Source organism: Poecilia mexicana, unplaced genomic scaffold (assembly GCF_051168715.1).
Source record: "Poecilia mexicana isolate PSO_F unplaced genomic scaffold, ASM5116871v1 scaffold_13, whole genome shotgun sequence".
Lineage (NCBI taxonomy): Eukaryota > Metazoa > Chordata > Actinopteri > Cyprinodontiformes > Poeciliidae > Poecilia > Poecilia mexicana.
The window spans coordinates 17,608,384-17,632,047 of NW_028263382.1; the positions used below are offsets into that span (position 1 = coordinate 17,608,384).

The following is a 23,664-nucleotide window of genomic DNA, read 5'->3' on the forward strand; positions in this document are numbered from 1 at the left end:
TGCGCTTTGTAAACATTTAATTTCTGACTTTAGAAGTTGGACAGGTTTTTTTTTTTTGCTATACAGTAAAAAAAAACTATCCAGTTTAAGATACGTAAAAAAATAAAAATAAAACAAATATTGTTGGGGAAACATTTGTTCCATCGCTGAAAATGTAATAGAATTTTGAAACGAGGTCAAGTTAATTGAAATATTTTACTTGACCAAGCTTACAAAACATTAAATATTATGTATTTTACGGTGACGTTCTATTACGGCAGCGCAACACAGTTTTACTATAGCACGTGAAGGCGTCATAAAACCCGGCGCACATTACGGTCGGCGGGCGGTCACTTTTAACAGTCCGAAAACCGTCAATAGATAGAAGAGCTGCGAGTGGCTCAGACAGCAGCAGAGGTCGAGAGCGTTTATGGCACATGACTCATGGGGAGAAAACATTAACTAAAACTATTTTTATTGGAAACATATTTGAGGTGCTTGTTCTACTGTCACAATGACCGGAGGCAGCGGTGTCGAGGGAGTTTAATGCGTTTAACAACCCTGGATATTTTTCTCTTTTTTTTTTGGACTTTGATGAAAAAACCCCATTAAACTTACTCTGAGAAAACAGCGAGGCTATTGTCCCTGGGCTGTCAGTGGTGAGTTTTTATTTCCCAATTTACAGCTAAAAGCGGGCATTTATCAGATTAACATCAAGACTTAATAAAAAAAAAAGGAAGGAAGAAAAACGCCACGAAGGCTTATTGATTTCTGAACTAATTAAAGTGGATCAAGTTCAATCTTGACTGACTTTATCTGACTTAAAATCGAAAGACACCTAAAACTAAGCTGAAGTAAACACTGGAGTTACCTGGAGCAAGGTAAGTGACGTTTACATTTTCTTTTCTTTTTGTTTTCTTCAATCGGACATCTAAAGTTTATTTGTGTCCGGTCACAAACATAATTTACCATTGGGCATCTACTAGGAAGACTACGGTAATTATACTGTATTTCTGAACTAAAAGAGAATATAGATTTAAAATTATTTGAACCAAAATATTTTGTTATAAAGTTAAAAAATGTAGTGGCCACAATGTCATTGATAAAAAGCCTATAGTCTCTACCATTAGGTGAAGTGTGTTTCCGGAAGGAAATGAATAAAATATTTCCTGGTTGTATGGCATGGACAGAGTTGGGTAAGACAGGATGAAGTATTTATTGGGATCTTTGATGAGAAATGATACTGATAATTTTATCTGATAAGAGTTTATGTATTGTGTTAGGACTTCACAACTTCACATCACAATAATCATTGCAATATCACTTTGCATTAATAATAGTGCAAAGTGCTGTTTGGGATGCAGTAATTGTTTTTGTTTTATGTTTCAGGAATTAATGTTTTGCAAACCAATAAGATATTTATCTTATTGCAGTATGGAGAGCTGAAAGGGACAAAATAAAATAAACACATCATTTAATATTTTCATAGGTAATGTAAATAATTGAAATACTTTATTTAGTAGACAAAATATTACTTTAAATCATTAAAATGCAAACTTATACATATAAAAATTAAATGTGTATTTAATTATTTCATGGTACAAAGTCAAACTCACCCTTCAAACTCTATGGGCATTTTAACCCTCAGCACAGTGATTTTCTAATGGCAACCAACAAACAAAACGTATTCATTCATTAATGTTCTGGATTTGAAACTCCTTCACTTTCATGAGGACAGTGGTGTCCTCACAGACCCCTTAGTTGGTGTGACAACCAAGGGGTAATAAAGTTTTTCCCCTGGGGATCTCAGACCTCTCTTCCAAGGGAAATCCAGCCAAGAGAGTAGGGGTGGCATTCAACTTAAATATCACACAAAGCAACAGTAAGTTATACTACAAAGCTTAAGTTCAGACTTTGTCTCATGCCAAAAATACAAGAACTGCCTTTCCCTGATTCAGTTTGTAGTCTCTGAATCACTATTTTCAAAATTCCTTTGGAACGGAGATTGTGACTCCATTGTTTCCTTTGTGGCATAAAATTAAGACGTAATTTTGTCAGAATCGATTTGCATGTGAGCACATCATGACTGAGGTGATGTCCATGTAGGGATGTCTAGTTTCCACTAGCGTGGAAAAGACAAAATTGAATGAGAAAACCACGGTTAATAGTGACGTCATTGTCCTGTGACCTTCACTACTACTAAGATGCACAAAAAATTCTGAAAAACTGTTTTCAAAATTACTTTTGAAAATAGAAAAGAGGTGCAGAGTTTGTCTTTGATACAATCCTAATTAGAGCTTCAACTTTGATGTGCATCTTCCTTCCATTAGCGCTGAATTGAAAAACTGAGCTCAGATATGTAAATAAAGCATATGTAAATGCTTTATTTACATATAAGGTCATCTATTTGAGGCAACAAATAGACTTTATGGAACACCCACATGTATTTGTAATAAGTCTGAACTTAATGTCCTGAGTTTGACCTATGACATCATTTCAGAGTCACTCAGCTTCTTGTTTAGAAAAACTAATAATGTTGGCAATCTACACAATGGCTGGTTCAAACCAGCCATTGTGTAGATTGGTCAGACCAGCTTCTATAGAGATATTAAGTGGTTGGTCATGTTTTTGACAGGAGCTGAATGGCCTCTGTTGTAGCAGTGAAAACTGAGAAGCGTCCTGCAGCTGATTCTCAGGATGCAGAATCAAACGCTAAAAAGCCCAGGTAAGCTCAGGTGCACCTGCATGCCATTGCTATTACATATTCAGGATTTCTTTGCAGAACTAATTCAAATCATTGGAAGGGTTAAATGAAGGTAGAAGGTAGATATTAGTTTCCAACTGCATGCTAGCATGTTTGAAAAGGCTTTTGTTTAACCGTCATGCTGTCAGAGGGATTAGGGAAGCGCCGTATTTGGATCCATTATCACTCGATTTCTGCCTGCCCCAAAGGAAACTGCTGCCCAGCCTGAAGACCAAACGAGCCCCCGAGCTTGTTCTGGTGATTGGTACGGGGGTGAGCTCTGCAGTGGCTCCGCAGGTTCCTGCTCTTCGCTCTTGGAAGGGGCTTATACAGGCCCTCCTCGACGCAGCCAATGATTTTGATCTGCTGGAGGAGGAGGAGAGCCGGCGTTTCCAGAAGCACATGCAGGAAGATAAGAATTTGGTGCATGTGGCCCATGACCTCATTCAGAAACTTTCCCCGGTAAGACCATCTGAGTCTGTTTTTTTTTCCTTTTTTTTTTTTTTCCTTTCTTCCCTTTCCTATATTTCTCCTTTGCACACGCACAAACACATGTTGGACTGCCAGCACTGCCTGTGACCTTTCCTGGAACCAGGGATGTTATGTTTTTACTTCCACAGATTCACATCCAGACATTATTCATACTTTCTCAGTGAACTTTGTCATGATGCAAGACTTGATTGTTAGGCTTCTTTTGTTAAAAACTAATTTCAGCTAATTCCCATGAAAATCCCAGCAAACTACTGCTACGAATGACTATTACACATCCTAACAGTGACCATTTGTACGTTTATAGGAAGTCACAATCATTTTGAGACCACCGCTAGTTTTTGGAAGGTATCTCATAAAGTCGTGTACTTTAACTGATTTTGCCTCTCATGAGCTTTTGATAGTATTAATGGATCTGTAAAAAGTTTTAGGTGGGGGAAAAAATAAAAAAATCTGCAGTATTTACATACAACCAAACCGGTCTGTTCTGGAGCGGGGCTGGCAGATGGGAGTCTTAATACCGTTTGCCTCCTGTGTTAGTCATGTCTCATCGCACCTTTGACATTGATAAAAACACGCTTTGTTTCAGCACCCAGCCTGTCGGGACAAAGAGAACAAACAGCGCCTTTATGGCTTTATCCGTTGTGTTTATTTCGATCCACAGTCGTGCAGACACCAGCCCACTCCCCTAGGTCACAGACACAGCGGGGTCCAGCGCAGCCGGCCGGAGGGAAGAAAGAAAAACAAAACAAAAAAAAAACAAACAAACAAACCGGGAATAATGTGAACCAGAACCGCCACCCCATTTCCTCCCCTCCTGTAGCCCAGATTTTCCATTCAGACTTAAAGCTCCCCCTGTGACTGCAGTGGGTCATAGTAGAGCATGTGAACTTTTAGTCACTCCATTCACAAAACCTGCGTTAATGTTTTTTCTCTTGTTTTATAGAGATACTTTTACTCTTCTGCGTGTGACTTGTCCTCCCAAGGTGTTACGTTCAGACACAGGTGACCTACTAAATGAAACCTCATTTTTATGACTGTGTTTTACCATTTCCATAAACTGCACTCGTCGTTAATCACTTGTACTTGGAATCCTAATATGTGTCTGGGTGTGAGACACCTGCCTTATAGCCAGTTAGAGGTTTAACCCACTTTCATGGATTTGTGTACCGGCCAAGTTTCTGCACTCTGTAGAAGTAATGAGTGTAGCAACAGCAAGGCTCTTAATATGTGCTGTTCCAAGCAAAAAATAAATTGTTCATTCATCTGTTATTGTTTATAGATTAGTTATCAACTGTTATGCTTATAGTAATTATTTAAATAATAAAACATTTATTTGTTGAAAGCAATTAGTGAGACTTCCTTGTGAATGAAAGATCATTTTATCAGTTTGAGATGGATATTTTGAATAAGAAGAAGGAGAAGAAGGGTTGTTTATTTGTCCATTTGTTGGTTATTACATAAGTTGTGAGTCAGCCCAAGGACAGAGTGATCAGGATGGGTGCTGCGGACACTAGCTGCGGATAATGAGCTTCTTCCTCTGGAAGGGACTCCTGCTGTTTAGCCCATTAGAGCTGTAATCTGTGGAAGTCGGTGGAGCATTTCCTTCCAATCTCAGATCACCTTGGTCACTGCGCTAGCCTTTGCTATTCTTAGCTACCAGCATCTTTCTCACTCTTTGTTTTTTTTTTTTTTTTGGGGGGGGGGGTGATTTCTTTTCTGAAAAGGATTGAGATCTCTGAAAATATTGAGTTTGAAAAAATGTGTTGAAATCCTGATTTTTCCAATTCAAAAGCTAGAACGAACTAACCCCTTTTTCTTAGAACAGAAGATTTTCTTTTTTCTTTTTTTTTCTTGCTACTCTGTTTAGCAGTACTTAGAGTGAATAATCCTCCTTCAGGTCACCTCAGTCCTCAGATACACATTTTTATTCTAAGAGACTTGATTCGTACATGGTCTGGTCACGTTGAATCATAAGTCATTCTGATCAAAAGGCATTTTGTTTCGAGTTAAAAATTTGGCTTCACATTTGGTCAACTTTGTTTAATGGCCTAGAGGCATTTTTTAATGTACTTTGGTTCTCTAGTGACTCAATGAATAATTATCTTTATGTTCAAACCAGTCCAGCATTTCAGCTCCAGTAAATACTTGATGATAAATGTTCAAGTAACACTGTCCATATCTTTGTCTCTTTATTTCTAAGTAGTCCTTCTCCATCTTGTTCTGATGTCTTGTCATATGAAAATATGTCATATACTTAACTTGGTTATATAAGATATTTTCTGCTCGAGGAGAACAGTATTTTTTTCTCCACTCAGTGTTTAAATCCTGATTTCAGACTCATCTAATTACTTAAACGTCACCATCTGCGATAAGTGGCACCCCTGGTAAGATTGTAAAGCTAAATTAATCTTTTTTTGCCTTTTTGGGGAGGGAATCCCAAGTTAATTTGTTTGTGCTATGGCACGACTACTGCCTGAGGGTACTCTGGCTTCTTCCTGCAGTCCAAAAGTATGACAGTTAGGTTAAATGATCTCTAAATTGCCCTTAGGTGTACCATAAAGTAGAGTTTGATCTAAGCTTTTCTATTATTAATAATGTAGTCAAAGTTTTCTATAAACTTTTATTTCAGGGAAGACATTGCACACAGACTATGTGTCTAACTTCAGAGACAATTATGCAATTTCTGGTGGGTTTGTTTTTTTTTTCAGTTTCATCAGCACCTGTTGGTGACGTCCTTTCAGGTCAGCTTTGTTCATCAAAAATTTAGAAATAAAATCCAATGGGAAAGTGTAGAAAGCACAAGTGACACAATGATTTGAGGATTGAACAAGCAGCTTTGAGGACTTCAGTTCTGTTTTGAGAAATGCACCAAGGGGGAGTGTGCTGTGTACCAAGACATTTTAAAGAAGGGCTGCGGTTGCCTTGTGCCATTATGTTTCCTAGAGGACGGGAAATGTTCGATCCACGTTCTTCAAAGACTGTCTGTACGAAGTGTTTGACAACTTGGAGTGCAAGATGGAGCACGCAGGGAAACACCTCTTGCGATCTGTGCTGCAGTTGATGGAGAGCGGCGCGTTGGTGCTTACCACCAACTTCGACAACTTGCTGGAGATCTACGCAGCCCACCAGGGCACCAAGCTGGAGTCTTTAGACCTGACCGATGAAAAGAAGGTAAACTCTGCTTCGACTGGGGCACTAATTAGTCTGTCCTGTAACAACGCATTATGTCAGCTTTTTTTTTCTCCCTTATAGAAGTGCAAAGGTCACTCATGCATGTCCAGCAGTGATTTCTAGTTTACTACATAAGTCTCATACAGTAGCTTAAAAATAATGACCTGTGGGGAATACAAGTTTAGTTTTGTATTTTGTATTGCACGCACGGTAATACGCCTGGAAAAAAAATATGTTTCTTCTAAAGCATAATGTTGAAATTTTACACAGTGGTGACTAACTTCCCATTCATGACATTGCAAGTATACAAAGTTCCGTGTTGGCAGCTTTAGGGGAAACAAAGATAAGCCGTTTCTGTTTCTGACAGGAGGAAGAAAGTTAAAGTTCAAGCCGCTGATGTCAGATTCTATAGATCTTACTGTGTTTACTTTTGGTTTACCACGGCGCTGAACAGGAATCAGTCTTTCACAAAGAGTTGTCCTGTCATCTGCAATGGCCTCAGCTTAGAGTTTAGTCATGCAGATGTTAGATCTGAGAGTGACCTGATGCTTTCCGTCTCAGCCCTGGTATTTATGCCTTGTCTCCACTGGGACTAATGTTCCCTCGCTACTACTTGGTGATCGTACTCTCTGCCCAGCCAGAACAGGATTTTGTGCAGTGGACTGTTAAGTGTACGTGTCTTGTTTGTAGGTGTTGGAGTGGGCTCAGGAGAAACGGAGGTTAAGCGTTCTGCATATTCACGGCGTTTACACTAACCCGTGTGGCATTGTGCTGCACCCTGCTGGCTACCAGAATGTACTGAGGAACACTGAGGTTATGGTGAGTCCTGGACTTTCTTTTTTGTAATTTTCTTTTATACCTTAGTTTGTTTAATATTCCAGCTACTGCTTAAAGATGGCACTAATCGTTAGTAGTGTTTGGTTTTCTTTTTACAGCGTGAGATCCAGAAGCTGTACGAGACTAAGTCCTTTGTGTTCCTCGGCTGCGGACGCACGGTGGACGACACGACCTTTCAGGCCTTGTTCCTGGAGGCGGTCAAGCACAAGTCAGACCTGGAACACTTCATGCTTGTGCGGCGGGAAGACGTGGGAGAGTTCAAGAAGCTGCGTGACAACATGTTGGACAAGGGCATCAAGGTAATCTCATACGGCGACGAGTACGGTGACCTCCCTGAGTACTTTGAGAGGCTGGCCAACGAGATCTGCAACCGCGACGTCTCTACCAACGGCTGGGGTAAGCTGCATGAGAGCCAGTGGATCTGGTTTTAGCTCCTTAAATCAGTTATTGTTACATTTTAATTGGGCCAGTTTGTGTGGGTGAGGAGAACTGAAAGAAGCTCTGAATCATCTCAACAGGAGAATGAAAAGACTTAAGTAACAACATACTGTTCTAGAGCTTGAGCTATACTAGTCCCTGTTCCATCACATGGTTTGGCTCAGCTCCACTTTCTCCTTCTGTAAGCTCTACATGGGGTACGTTTTAAGCAAGGAGTTAGTCAGGGAGATTTTTTTTTTGCTTTGCTAATCTTGATTACAGCAACATCTACTGTGCTGTAGATGTTGCTACTGAGATCAAACAAATGTTATCAAAGATAGCCTGAGTAAATGCAACAAGCAGTTTTCAAATCATGATTTCGATCCAAGCACAAGCAAAAACACAATTATGAAGCATGTCAGATAGCTGGCTTTGAGTGGAGGAATTCTGACCTTTTTTTTTTTTTTTGCAGAATTTAAAGGTTCTTGAGCATTAATATCCAAATTAATACTGTGCCTCCTCTTCTTAATCTAATTTAAGTCAAGATTTTGGCTTGGTAACACCAAATCTTTCACTTTATTGTTTTAGTCACTGGTATCAGATCTCCTGGTGTATAATCCAAGTAAACTTGATCTTCAAGTCACAAACTGATAGCCAGATATTATCCTTCAGGAATTTATGGTAGAAACAGAGATCATCCTAAATTGAAGCAAACTGTCCAGATTTTGAATCTGCAGAGCAGCCCAGATCACCATACTACTGCCACAATGTTTAACTGTCAGAATGATGCTCATTTTCTGAAGTAATGCTAGTTTTACACCAGATGAAACAGTTGCACACCTTCCTAAAGGTTCTAATTTGGTCTCATCTGTCCAGAGAATACTTCCCCAAAGGTTTTAGGATTTCAGTGTTTTTCGGAAAATGGAAGACAGACCTCTTTATTATTTTATTTCAGCAGTGGTTTTGCATTTGGATGCTCCCATGGATATGGGAGACTAGCCATGATCGCCTGATCTTTGTCTTGCTGCTGAATCATTACTACTGACCTTCACTGACGTGTAATTCTTAGATCTTGTTTTGGTGTCTTTCGTGACGCCCATGATTAAGTTGTCAGTGTAATTCTATAAGCTGGCTTCTTCTGGGAAGTTTTATCACTGTTCCGTGTTTTCTTCATTCATCTCACTTTTAAGTCCCAAAACCTTAAGAATGGCTTAGTAACAATTCTCAGATGGATAGATGCTAATGATTTTGATTCTCGCCTGGTCTTGAGATTGATGCATGATGTGTTGCCTTTTGAGTTCTTGAACCTTTCATCATGTTGCACTTCGGGCTTTGTTGCATAGATGGAAGGAAAATTGAACATAAAAGTAGGTTCATCAAAGTTTATTGAAAATTTTACAAGCGTGTGTGTGTGTGTGTGTCTGTTGGGAGAGGGGAGAAAGGCAATAACATTTTCACAGATTTACATTTTTTTCTTTCCTTTCATAAATCAAGCCATCATTTGAAAGCCTTTTGTGTTTCAACAGGTTATCTTTGTGTGATGTTAAATCTAGATGAACTGACTGCTCTCCAAGAGGCAAGTTATCTTGAAACAATAGAATGAATCTGTAGTCACACCCAGAATATTTGAATTCTGCATAAATTATGAATCCATAAGGACAGTTTGGCTCAGAGTTTAGATTTTTACATGGATATTTATTTGTTCAACATGCAGTCAATCATAAATCTATTGTCAGAACCACAAAGGGAAGTTTAGGTTTGTGTTAATAATACCTCAGAGAATGCTTGATGAATATCCTCAAACTTTTCTACCTTCATGAAAAATTCAGATCTTGAAGTTGAACTGCACAATTAATTGGATTGCAATTATCAAGGCAGCATCAGTGTGAGCAACACTGCATTCACACAAACCTGCTCTGGATCCCTTTAGTGACTGGTTGATTCGTAGTTCGATAATCTCATACATTTACAGGGATATGGTGATGGAGGAAAAATATGTCATTTGCTACAGATATGCTGATCGCAATACTTCAGTTTGAAACTGTACATTTTTTTTTATGTGCTATGTTTTTCCATGTAAGGAAGATTCCAAAGAAATGTCGACTATTATATAAATAAATCTTTTATTTTGATCCACAGGATCACCTTCACAAAACGCAGAGGAACAGCAGAATGGCTTCAGCACACAGAAAAACCTCCTACAGGGCTAAGACCAGATCCAACTCCTTCACTCGGAGAAGATGCCACTTTCAAGAGACATTTTCAGAATAACACAACTTAAACTTGGCCCAAAACTCATTTCCTTAATGCATGGAAAGTGTCAGCTGTGAAAGAATATTTGATTTTCTTAATTTTTCAAATCATATATATATATATTTTTTTTTTCTTTCAGCAGACTTTTGTAATCTGTTTCTTTTACAGCTTGTGCTGGATCTAGTTCACCAAGTGCTATCTGGTCTAATACTTTACTAGATGATTGTTGGGTGAGCTGAAAGCCGTCAGTATTTCCCCGATGCTCGTTTTATTTCATTTTAAAATGAGCTGAGATAAATCTGTCAATACCAAAACCAAAAACCTCAAACCCCATTTCCCAACATTTAAACGCCGTAGAAATCCTGGTGTTTGGGAGAAACTAAATGCTGGTGCATTTAGCGTGCAACTGTACTCAGAGGACAGGCTGGTATGTCCTCACCTCAGATTTGACGAAGCTCATAGCTCTGCAAATTAAATGTGCATTAAAAAAAATGCATCACCTTGGAAGTACCTTCCCTGTATTCGCTCCAAGGCACAACATGCGCTCCTGACTGAAAACAAGCCCTGCGTCGATGGATTCAATACGTCACCCTGAACCCAGTTACCAGAATAATTAAGGAAAGGGACGGATGGAATATCATTTCTCCAGAAATATGACAAGTAAATGAGTCTGTGTTACATAAAAAAAAAGGTCAGGAGTTTTCTCATAATGGCCCCTTCGCTCTTAAACAAGTGTTCTTTGTAAGCTTTTTTTTATGTATTTTTAAAACCCGCATGCGTTTCTGGTGTAGTATTTATAAGAACTATTTTAAAAATAAAGCTTTTGGTATCCCACTCTTCTCATTTGTAACACCGAGCATCACTGCGTGGCGCTTACTTTCATTTTGTAAAAGTAACAAGAGAAAGCTCCATTCTCCAGACCAACTAAGCATATAGCAGCTTTATTAAGAAATGTTTACAATCATAAATTAGTTCAAAATGCCAGTATGACCCTTGATTTTCTCGTATTGCACTACCACACCTTAAAAGGATGGTCTAAAGATCTTTAAAACTTAGATTTACTCTGAAAAATGAAGGGAAAATAAAATAAAGGGGTACCATAACTCTGATAGAAAACAGCTTAGTCTCAAATCTTTAAGACTGACAGACAAGAACAAATTCATCGCGTCACATTACCACAGACGTCAGTGTATTTTATCAGATTTTCATGTCATGGTGCAGTCAGCATGTTTAAGTTTAAGGGAAATGGTGGGAGAATGTGTAAACATGACGGTTTTTGGCGCTCTTCTCAGATGAGACCTACATACAAAAACCTGTGTGGCAGAAACCAACACTGTACATCATGCTGAACACGCCATCTTCACAGTAAAACATGGTGATGGCAGCATCATGCTGGGCAGAAGCTTTACTTCAGCAGGGACAGTGAAGCTGGTGGGAGTCCTGATCTACATTAACATTTGGTATCAAGATTTGATACCAAAAATATCAAATCTTGAATCTTTTTTCAGATTCAAGCTCTGAATCTGTAATTATGGTAAGGCTAGTTTTACTTAAGTGCAGTTTTCTCAATGTTTATAATAATTTTGAAGACCTACGTAATTTTTCTTTTACTTCATAATCATGAATTCCTCTCACATAAAATCTGAGTAAAATATATTGAGGTTTGCGGTTTTAAGGTGACGATGTGAAAAAGTTAAATGGCTATAAATACTCTTCCTGTACAAAGTAAATTGTGAATTTGGGGGATGTAAAAATCTCTAAAAGATGGTTTTAATTACAAAACATCCAAATGAAACAAAGACAGCATGGTTGTTAATTTATGATTTAGATGTACTGTTCTGATTTATAGAGAATCACAATTAAGATTTCTCAATCCATAGTTTACTTAGCTTCTTTTAAGCAGTTTAGTTTGCCTGTTAACCTGCATAAATGCTGATTTTAACTCCAGCTGGTAGGTAATCATCCTTGTAATGTATTAACCAAGATATCCAAAGAGAGAGGCACTACGGTTGCTGAGCTTTCCTTGGGAACAGGAAACCCAATTTCCATAAAGTGGAGATAAACTGAGGGACAAAATACACAAGTTCTGCTGTGTGAACCAGCAAACCGGTGATCCGACCAAGGTCCAGTTAAAATGCCATGTTAGTTGATCTGAAATACACTATTTTGGCCCAAAAAAAATAAATAACAATTCAAAAGGAAGGCTCCACTGGATAAAACTTTCTCTTGAAGTGCACCATCTGTCCGTCGCTCGAGTTTATTTAATGCAAGGTTGGGTGGGCAGGACACGAGCATGAAAGGGTGGGCTTGAACATCTCATGGCAGCGTCGCAAATGGTACCGCTGGCTTCTTCTGAAAACCGATGAATATTCAGCAGAGCGTGCAGCCGCTTGTTAAGCCTTCATCAGGGCGCCGACTACGGCGCGGGCGTTGAGGCTGCGCAGGTCGTTGTAGGTCTGCCCCGTGCCCACGAACACAATCGGCTGGCCTGTGATGTAAGTCATGGAGATGGCTGCGCCAACCTGCGGCGGAGGAAGGAGACTCATGAGGGACTATTGGCTTTCCAAACGCAAATTATTTATAAGACCGGAATCAACTGGAAGATCTGTTCAAGTGCAGCACAAGGGGGTGTGAAATAACGAGGAAACAAAAAAAAAAAAAAAAGGATAGATACCTTGTCATCAATAGTGTCAAACTTAGTGAGAACGATTCCGTCAATGAGGCGAGGCTTGTCAGACATGGAGTGGTCCGCCAGAGCCTGATTAAATTTCACCTGAGGACACAAACAGGAGAACACTGAAATATTCAGCTGAAATCTGAGGCCGACAGATGGAGGTGGGGGGGGAGAGAAATGCATAAAATCATCTTTTCAGCCACAGAGGAAAAAACAGTGTGGAGGAAGAGGAAGCAACACATCTGCATCAACAAAAAACTAGTTTCCATGAAGCAACAGGTAAGTAGAGCGATGCTGACCTCTGGTGGCCACATTAAACATCAGACATTTAAAACCAAAGAATAGTGGAAGATGCACATAAACATCTCTGAATAATCTCACAGAACTGTTATCAATCACTTCATAATAATAAACAGGACATAATAATAAACATATTAATTCATCTAAACCCCAACTGAAAATACAGAAGCCAAACTTTATAACTTAATCAGGGGTCTTACCAGCTGGTCAACCGCTTCATTGCCCACCAGAGCCTCTCCAACAAACAGAACTAAGTCAGGCATGTTGACAGCAATAAGTTTGGCCAGAGCCGTCATTAGAGGGGCGTTGTCCTGCATTCGCCCAGCAGTGTCCACCAGCACCACATCAAATGCCTGGTTCCGAGCTTGGGAGGGATGGGGAGAAGACAAACATTGATAATTAGGTTGTATTCATAACCAACGAACAACCTTGTAAAACTATTTATGCCCCTTGAACTTGTCTGCGTTTACTACAAAGACAAACATTAATGCATTTTATTGGGATTTTATACAACAGACCCACAACATGAAGCAGCACATATTATGAAGGAATCTCCCCTGCTTTGAACATGTAAAGACTGCTTTTATTTTCTTGTAAAGTGGCTCAAGCTCAGTTTTGCAGGCTTTGTCTTTATTCTGCTAGTTCTGCGTATTTCTTAGATTTCTGCAAGTCTTCTGCAGCCGACTTCAAATGCTACTGCAATTTTCACTAAAAATATTCAGCTTACAGCGTTCACAATGCTTTTTCGCAGGAACTGCAAATTTTTCTTGTTTTCCTTGAACTTAATTATGCGCTTCATCTGAGCAGGTCTGTCATATAAAATCTCTAATACACCGAGTCATCTTATTACAACCAGACAAACTGAGAAAAAAAAAAGTCTGCAAATAATTTCGCAAAGCATTCAAAATGGCCCAAAGAGGAAAAATTTCTCCTACCGTAGGCGATGGCCTCCATTGCGATTCCAGCTGCGTCTTTCCCGTAGCCCTTCTCATAGAGCTGGACGACTGGGCGACCTCCGTGCTTCTCTGGGGGGTGAAGAGAGTTCAGGCGGCGCTGATGGGTACGAAGCTGCTCCACTGCGCCCGCACGAAAGGTGTCACAAGCTGCGATCAGCACACTGAAACCGTTCTCAATCAGCCAGTAGGAGATCTGGACCAAAACAGGGAAAGTGGAGCAGAATATGTGAGGGAAAAACTGTGCGTGTTGTCCAAATGGTAGGAGGAGGAACATGTGAACGATAAAAAGTATTGAAATAAATGTCAATGTCAAGGCATATAGTCTTTCTGTGCCACCACTTTATTCTGCACTAATCTTTGCCACATTTAACAACAGTTTTGAAGTGCTGCCATACATATCAGCAAGCAACAATCGCAAACAGGAGGCAGTGGCACCACAGACCGTCTAGCTCACCTTTGCTAGGTTGGTGGACTTGCCAACGCCGTTGACGCCGCAGAACGTGATGACAAACGGCCTGCGCTGGCTCTGAGCCTCCATGACGTCTCTCAGGATGTCCACCCTGCGCTTGGGCTGCAGGATCTGCACCAGGGAGTCCTGCAGGGCCTGCTTCACCGTCGAAGCCACGGCTATGAACACACACAAGCTTCTGTTGGAAACAGATTCTTTGGCACCATTTAGAGAGAAACCATTTCAAGTCTAGCAGTCAGAAAAACAACAGATACGCATAAATGTATATTGCTGAATAGCAATACATTTATAAAACCATGAGAATGTAATGTCTCTGCAAAGATATTGTTAGAATCAAAAGGATGAAATTATCGACACTATGATTCAACCACACTTTCAATGTCCCTCATTTTGCTGGGTAGTAAAATCCTGAGCATAATGAATTGATACAAACTGCTTCTTTGGGTTTTGGTTTCATCTTATTATATTAAACTTCAATCTCAACTTCAACTTCATAGATAAAGATCCACCAACAAGACAGATTTTGGAAAATGTATCTAAATGAACCATAAACAAGCTAAAGCAGATTTCTGTTTACGTATCTATTCACCATAATAAATCATTCAGATGCCTTTGCCAAAACCCCAAAGATGGTTTCTGTTGCAATTCAGTTCACGTCAATTAAAAGATCTTTACTTATCCCAAAAGGAGAAAAGCTCTCCAGTAGCAGTCAGTGTTGCAAAGAATCTAAAGGAGTCTCTGACTGTTGCTGTATAGCAGTCTAAAGACTGTCTGGATATTCCAACAGCTCAATATCTTGGCAGCAGAGACGATATTTCACAGTGGCGTCTCCAGGATGACATTGTTGACTAACACCACTAATCCACCATGCTTGCTTTTGCCGCTCCTCCTTAAATCTTGGTTTGGCTACGGTCCGAGCAAGAAGATGGTAAGTGTCATGATCATCGCACGTTATGATGGATGGAAGAGATGATTTGAACTTCCTCCTTCTTGCTCTGCTCTTTGGTCTTGCTCTGTACCCATGAAGCCTCTTCAAACCCTCTGGGATTCGGAGTCATAATTCAGGTATTATTTGAGCTATTGAGATGCTAACTAAATTAGCTGCTCCCAGTTATAAACAACAACAACAACAACAAGACTTTGTTACCATGGTCGGGCATAATGAAAAATGTCAGAAAATAAAAAAAGTAAGACCAAAAATCTTCCAGCTGCACAGCATCCAAAGCCAAATGGAATAATTGTCCAAAAACACAATGTCTCAACCACAAAAGTCTATAAAATAACAAAAGCAAATTAAAACTAACACAACAGAGCTACATCAACATGCTGACACTATGAGCAACCCAATAATTAAATACTATAGGATTACCTAAATCTGCACAGATTTATGTAATAAACTTCAGCTTATGGGTCCAGACTGAAGATCAAACTTTACCCAGACTGGCTGATGATGACCTGCACAAGCTTTTTGTTGCGCCAAATCTTAAGCAACATATGGGCTACTTTTGTTCAGCATCTACAAAAAAGATAAATCTGAATGCAAAACAGAGTAGAAGATTTTTATTTTATTTTTTTTGAGGGAGAGAAATGCATTGCTACCACTATTCCCAGGAGATGTCTCAGAAAACACAGCAACCAGATGTAATTCTTTAAAAAGTTGCATCACCAGGGGATCAGGACTGGCTGTGGGTGCAGGTTGGGTGTGGTGAATGCACTTACTGGTGAATGTGCCCATGACTTTGCCCTCCAGTTTCTTGGCCACAGACTCGCACAGCTGGGAAGAAATATCAGCTGCAACGTTCTTTGCTAGAGAATCAAAGAAAAAAAAAAAAACATGAATGGTAAACTGAAACATCAGATCATCTGGTGTAACTCCCCAAAACAGAAAGGGGCATGGAGTCCTACCAATGAGGTGGTCCCTCATTTTCTCCAGCACTGGCTCCATGTCCTCTCTACACAGACTCTTGGAGCCCACCAGACCCTTCAGCATCCCAAACATCCCCCCAAAACCACCACTCTTTTTGGGACTGAGTGGTGAAAACAAACAAAGGAAAATTAATACCCGTTAGATTGATGTTTGACATGAAAAGTTAAGGCATAGGATCAGAATCAGCTTTAATGGCCGAGACTGTGTGCACAAATGAAACACTTCACCTTATCTTGCTTGTTTCACTGATAACCACTTCCTCTTCTTCCTCCTCCACCTCTCCCTCCTCGCTGGACTCATAGTCCACAGAAAGCAGGTCGCCCTTCATGGAGCTGACCTGCATTTCCTGAAAGACATCCCAGATCTTAGATTGTACCGCTGTCTGAGCAGACAATGCTGCACCAAGCAAACCTCTACTGGTTCAGGCCAAGGTGAACTTACTGGGTCAAATTGTGCTTCCAGGTTCTTTTGGTCTTCTCCGAGAGAAGTTTCTCCGTTCTTGTTGCTGTAGTCCAGGTTCTTGGTGCTGCTGCCTCCGTTGTCCCAAACGCGGTTCACTTTCCCCTTTGGTTTTGGGGGCTTTGGGGACTTGCTGCGAGTAGTGAATATCATCATTATGAAAAGAATACAATTACAATACAAGCAGCCTCTCTGTCTCTTGGTATTGCACTATGCAGTTTGGAGCAGATGAAGTGGAAACTAAAATGATCAGCTTCCTCACCTCGGTTTTTCAGCAGGTCCCATCATGCGCTTCCGGAAGAAATCCTCCCTCTTCTTTTCCATGATCTCCTCAGGAGTTAAGCCTTGGTTACCATTCATAACATCCTTCTGACCAGAAGGTGGGGTCTTACCTTGATCCCCTTTGGGAGGCTCAACTGCAGAAGCTTGGAAAATAATATTCAATTACGCTCTGAGACATTCCCATTATGCAAAATGAGCCATTCCAGAATGTCACTTACCCTCCTTTTTGGTATTTTTATTCTTTTTGCCTCCCTGCTCCTTTGACTTATCTCCACCTTTAGTCTCAATCATTGACTTCACAGTTTTTTGGGATTTCTCGGATTCCTTAAAGGACCGCATGGGGACGGGGCTTCGAGCTTTACTGGTTTCCTCCGCCTCTCTTTAGATTAAACAGTAAATTGAAATCAGAATGTACAAGGACAAAGCAAACGTTTTGTCATATAGACCAGTGGTCCCCGACCTTTTTATCACCGCGGACCGGTCAAGACTTGGCAATTTTTCTGCGGCCGGTGTTCTGAAAATCTGGCATACCAGTCAATTCAGCATACCTTGTGGCAATGCGCATGCGCACACCGATGTTACGTCACATACTGCTTACTCAGCAGATTTCTTATAAATCCGTCATACCTGTAGAAGTTTCATTTTGTGTGTTTTATTTCTCAGAAGTTTACGGTAAATTTTATGTAATTAAGCCGCTATGTTAATCAAACATATTAACATAAATGACGTTTGGTGTTTCCACTATCGTTACCACACCGTAAAAAAGACATTAGTCACTATCACTACAAATACTGTTTGACTACAAATTTGGTCTCCCGCGGGATATTTTGTCCCTATAGCTAATCTACCTTTTTAATATTTTAATAACTCTTTAGAAAACTGCACGGAATATGTCCTAAAAATAGCACATGAATAACGCTGAACCGAAGCTGTTGGACAACAAGCAGAACAACACCTCTTTCTGGACGCTGCGTGGGAATAACTAGATTTTTCTTATTTTTCTTTTAAATGCCACTTGTCTGATTTTTTTTTATGTACCGACATGAATGTTTTCATAATTTAACTTCTGAGAAATAAAACACACAAAATTAAACTTCTACAGGTCTGACGAATTTATAAGACTTAACATCGATGTGCGCATGCGCATTGCCACAAGGTATGATGGATTTACGAGGTATGCCAGATCGACAGAACACCCGGGTTCTTTTTTTTTTTTGTTTTGTTTTTTGCCCCGAATTTCCCCTTACGACAATCTTAGGACGTCGCTCGCGATAATCGTAACCGATCATCCTGCCGTGTGTGGTATGCTAAGACTGATCGCGTCCAGTCGGTAGAACGTTGGGACTGCTCCGATCTAAAATCGGGCATATTCTCGAAGCGTGTGGGTTTTCCCTGATTGGGAGCGAGAACTCAACCTGCTCAAGATTTGCTCTTGCAATGAAGCTGGACACACGATTCGACCGACCCTGTTGTACTTTTATTGGCTCGTGTGGTCACAGACGTTTTGAAAATCGGCCGACAATCCTAAAATTAGACAAAATCTAAAATCACGCCGTGTGAACCAGACTTAACACTTACAAGCTCTACTCCTCTCCTCTCGTCCGCTGCCCTAAAGCTCTTTGACTCTGGTCGCTATGGTAACGTTTACACATCCCTTCAAAATAAGATTTGGATACGCCACGAAAACGAACATTTACTGTCATGAAACTTTTAACTCACGACAACGACAAATTAATGGGAGACTTGAGCTTGTTTATCTGCAAGGAGACGGTCCTATCTGGGAAACAATGACACCCGATGCATAGGGTGGTTGGTCTGTAATGACGAAGCAGTCTGAAGCTTCATTGCCTCATTAGCGAGCCGGTGCATATTATGAGAGCGGGGCTTGGAACGTGGGAGTCACCTACCGATCCGGGATAAATCCACTCTCCTGTCTCTGGTCCTTCTCCTCTTTTCCAACGAAACTTTCCAAAGACATTTGTTTCTTACTCATTGTGGGCTCAATGTTGGCGCGCAAGACGTAACCGAGAGAATCCGGTTATAGGGTTTTCAAAATAAAATATCCTCCAGACTCAGATAATACGTAAAACGAAAGTATTTATTTCTAGTGCGGCCCGGTGCCAATTGCTCCACTGACCGGTACCGTCCAGCTGCCCGGTGGTTGGGGACGACTGATATAGACTATTGCCTATTAGACCAAAGCTACAATGGGAACCCTCATGTCACAAGACATCAGCCCATTTCAGAAACATCAGTGAAAAATAACAGGCACAAACACTGGAAACTGCTCCATCTGTTTGAGTTTACTTCCAGCAAAAGATTCAATGGTTTTCTGTGCTCAGTGCAACAACAAATTCGCCTCCATTTAATGCATAAACTGCTGTAATACAACCCCTGGCAAAAAGTATGGAATCACCAGTGTTGGATGAGCAGTCATTCAGACATTTCATGCTGTAAAACAAACTCAGATCAAAAACATGATACAATATTAAGGTCATTCCAAAGTGCAACTTGTTGGCTTTCAGGAACACTCAAAGAAATGAAGAGAAAACATTGTGGAAGTCAGTGAATGATACTTTTATTGACCAAACACAGGGAAATAAATATGGAATCACTCAATTCTGAGGAAAAAAGTATGGAATCACTCAAATTGGAGGTAGAAAAAAGGACACACCCAGTCTATTTCCTTTCCCTAAATGGACACCTGCCCCAGATTAGATGTGCCCGTTAGTGTGCAGATCAAAACACCTGCAGTCATGACACCTTGGAGGGCTGCTGGACGAAGTGGAGTGGCGAGAACCATGACTCCAACAAGAGAAATGTCCCTTGAAACAAAAGAGAGGATTGTGAAACTTCTTGAAGAAGGTAACCCTTCACGCATGGTTGCTAAAGATGTGGGCTGTTCACAGTCAGCTGTATCCAAGATATGGTCCAAACACAAACAGCATGGAATGGTTGTTAAAGCCAAGCGTACTGGTAGACCAAGAAAGACATTAAAGCGTCAAGACAAACAACTAAAGGTCATTTGTCTTGAAAACCAAAAAAGTACAACTAAACAGATGAAGCATAAATGGGAGGAAGCTGGAGTCAATGTATGTGACCGAACCGTAAGAAATCGCCTAAAGGAGGTGGGATTTCAATACAGGAAAGCTAAATGAAAACCAGCATTGACACCTAACCATAAAAGAACAAGATTCCGATGGGCTAAGGAGAGGCAATCATGGACTGTGGATGACTGGATGAAAGTTGTCTTCAGTGATGAGTCAAGAATCTGCATTGGACAAGGTGATGATGCTGGAACTTTTGTTTGGTGCCGTTCCAGTGAGATTTATGAAGAGGCCTGCCTGAAGAAAACAACCAAATTTCCACAGTCCTTGATGATATGGGGCTGCATGTCAGGCAAAGGCACTGGGGAGATGACTGTGGTTAATTCTTCTATCAATGCACAAGTTTACATTGACATTTTGGACAGTTTTCTCATCCCTTCAATTGAACAGATGTTTGGAGATGATGAAATAATTTTCCAAGATGACAATGCATCGTGCCATAGGGCAAAAACAGTGAAGGCATTCCTTGAAGAAAGACACATTCAGTCGATGTCATGGCCTGCAAATAGTCCAGATCTCAACCCAATAGAAAACCTGTGGTGGAGATTGAAAAAAATGTTCCACAAGAAGGCACCAACCTGCAAAGCTGATCTGGCAACTGCTATCAAAGAGAGTAGGCACCAAATACTGTTTGTCCCTCATCAAGTCCATGCCTCAGAGACTAAAAGCTGTTATAAAAGCCAAAGATGGTGCAACTAAATACTAGTGATGTATTTTGAATGGTCTTTTGTTTATGTGTTTTTCATGATTCCATACTTTTTTCCTCAGAATTGAGTGATTCCATATTTATTTCCCTGTGTTTGGTCAATAAAAGTATCATTCACTGACTTCCACAATGTTTTCTCTTCATTTCTTTGAGTGTTCCTGAAAGCCAACAAGTTGCACTTTGGAACGACCTTAATATTGTGTCATGTTTTTGATCCGAGTTTGTTTTACAGCATGAAATGTCTGAATGACTGCTCATCCAACACTGGTGATTCCATACTTTTTGCCAGGGGTTGTATTTGTGCAAAACACCACATTCAAATAGCAGAAATATACAGTTACTGGCTAAAGTACCGATACCTGGCTTTTTGAAATGTGACAACAATGGAAATGTGGGATTATATGTGACTGACCAACACAAAGTAGCAATGATTGTGAAGAGTGTGTGATGCCACAGTTGCCTTGCAGCAAAGGCTAGGGCCTTTTTTTACATGGAGTCAGCTCCTTGGGTTGGCATGCACCGTCTACTACTCTGGTTCCCTCCAACAATCCAAAACTATAAAAGTCAAGTTAATTAGTCTGTGTACCTGCCTTTCAACAGTCTGAAATCTATAGGACTTTATTTTGCAAATAAATATTCAGAAAAGTGAGGTGTGTGTTTGCTTTTAGTCTGATACCCCTAAATAAAATCAGATGCAATCAAGTTGTCTAATTTGTAAATGCCATCCAACTGTATCAGCACAAATACGGTCGTTCTGTGAAACCTTCGAAGGTTTCTCAGAGAACATTGCTGAACAAACATCACAAAGACAAAGGAACAAAACAATCCTCTAAGCGACGCTCACAGGACGCTGTTCAACCCATAACCTACAAATAAAAAGGGTATGATACAGTTTTGAGCTAACCGATTCAGGGCTGTCCACCTAAAAATGACAGGTTATGCAAAGGAAGCAAGAATCAGAAACTGCCATGACAACCAATTGTTACTTTAGAGAAGAAGCATTAATTCATTGCTCAGGTAGAAAAATCTGACAGCAGAATTATTAGTGTTGCACCCCGTAAACGCATTCTTCATAGAAGAGTGGCAACGAGATAGACATTGTTGAAAGAATAGCAGAGGGAATCCCATCTGCAGTTGGAAAAAAGGTGCTCTGGATAGATCAGCTGAAAGTTGAACTTTTTGGCTAAATGCAAAACAACAGATGTTGAGAAACACAAAAAAAATAAAATAAACAAGCTTACACTGCACATCAGCCTGAACACTCAATCCCTACAGCATAACACCATGCACTAGTTTGTGATGGTCTTTCACATAAAATAAAAATAAGGTACAGGAAAGTCAGTTGTTGAAAAGGCACTGTATTAATATCAGGTGTAAAACGATGCAACTGAGTCATGACATGATGAATAAACTGACATTAGCGCCACAAATATAAAAAAGGCTAGATGTCACATGTGATGTGATGTGATGCAGGCATCTCCTCCTCCTATATGAATTGCTTCCAAGTGGTTAAGTTTACTTCCTTACCTTAGAAGTTTTTTGAATCTGTCCTCAAAGTCAAAGGTGTTGTTGAGAAGCTTCAGAGCTCCCTTTTGCTCCAATTCATTCTTATAACGATCCCTGAAGTGAAGCTGGACATCATCTATAAACTTGTCCACATAAGTCAGCGTGAGGATCTTTTGAAAACCCACCTGGTTTGAAGAAGACAAAGGTTAAAGCAAATTTAATCACATCTCGTATGGCAATACAAAGCACTAGGCACAGTTTAGGCTTCTCTAAATTGTGCCTTTGTCGTGCTTCATATTACTCTTACTGTTGTCAATTTGAGACTTACCACAAATATCAACTCAAACTCATTGTCCAGTTTGTATTTTAGACTCAAAGCTTCGTGAGTGAAGGAATTGTTCCCACCACGCTCCTGTTAAAACAACAAAACCAATGTTGACATGTAATCGTGAGCTCTATATTTTAAGACGTATGTTGGGTCAGCAAGGTTTCCAGAAAAAAAATATGAATGTGTTGCAGAAAATGTGACAATTTTTAATATAAAAAGCAAAAGAGTGCACTTTTGCAAAGAAAACTACGTTTGTTTTTACTATAATCATGCTAACAGCTAGCAGTTGCTAACCGCTAGCACTAGCTTAGAATTAGCTGCCGAATGCAGACTGCCATAAAAAAAAGAGACATCAGAGAAAGTTCTCCTCTCCGTGTTTGTACCCTCACCTGAAGGATCACTGAGCGGATCAGAGCATTGACTGGCCCCGTGAAAGACTCACTAACCCCGGCTCCCTGAAAACACCATAGCACTATCCCCCCTTTGCTGAAGATGGTGAAGAAATCCAACATCTTGTCACCACGTATCTGGATTTGATGAAGCACACAGACATACAATGTATTAAAAGCACTAAGGAAATACTGTAATAAAAGATTTAGCCCCGTTAGCCTACAGTAAAACGATCAAATCTTAAGAGCTTACAGTTTAACGTCTGATTAATATCCCACGCGTAAAAACCCCCAACACCGGTGGAAAACTGTTTTAGACACGTCAGATGATCACTGGGGAAGTGACGTTCAGTTCCGGTGTTGCGTCAAACTGAGTCCCCCCCGCTCCCAGCTTCACTTTAGTCTTCAGTGAGTAATTCTCAAGATAATACACGTGGTTAAAATGCAACTATTTAATTAACTATATAATTTTGAACATCACACTATCTAATTTTAGGTTCAGATTCAGATCAGCTTTATCAAGTTAAGGGGAGAACTGGTTTGTGTCAGTACTTCAAACTTGTTGAAGAAGCACATGTTAAGAAAAATACACATAAGACACAAGTTTTACAACTACAAAAAATAGTACAGTGTCAAATTATGGTGGAATAACTGTGTTCTAATGGAGTA

General features: G+C 40.1%; 2 protein-coding genes across 3 annotated transcripts; one reads left to right on the forward strand and one right to left on the reverse strand.

Moving 5' to 3' along the window:
* Positions 1-266: 266 nt before the first annotated feature.
* On the forward strand, positions 267-10,731 carry siral1 (SIR2 antiphage like 1). 2 transcript variants are annotated; one of them, XM_015013935.2, is made up of 7 exons: positions 267-860; positions 2,615-2,704; positions 2,932-3,184; positions 6,158-6,385; positions 7,076-7,204; positions 7,321-7,618; positions 9,779-10,731. In XM_015013935.2, the coding sequence occupies exons 2-7, from the start codon at positions 2,622-2,624 to the stop codon at positions 9,847-9,849; spliced, it is 1,062 nt and encodes a 353-aa protein (XP_014869421.1). In that variant the 5' UTR covers positions 267-860; positions 2,615-2,621; the 3' UTR covers positions 9,850-10,731. The 2 variants fall into 2 exon arrangements, with proteins under 2 accessions (XP_014869421.1, XP_087867944.1); XM_088011818.1 differs by having other exon boundaries at positions 267-638.
* Positions 10,732-10,817: 86 nt separating this feature from the next.
* On the reverse strand, positions 10,818-23,359 carry srpra (SRP receptor subunit alpha). The gene is made up of 15 exons (XM_015013933.2): positions 23,249-23,359; positions 22,996-23,133; positions 22,607-22,690; positions 22,300-22,463; positions 17,178-17,338; positions 16,940-17,102; positions 16,660-16,810; positions 16,446-16,564; positions 16,197-16,318; positions 16,011-16,097; positions 14,277-14,449; positions 13,802-14,015; positions 13,067-13,230; positions 12,567-12,665; positions 10,818-12,414 (listed from the first exon to the last, which is right to left on the reverse strand). Exons 2-15 carry the CDS (start codon positions 23,116-23,118, stop codon positions 12,286-12,288), a joined length of 1,953 nt encoding a protein of 650 aa, XP_014869419.2. The 5' UTR covers positions 23,119-23,133; positions 23,249-23,359; the 3' UTR covers positions 10,818-12,285.
* Positions 23,360-23,664: the final 305 nt, after the last annotated feature.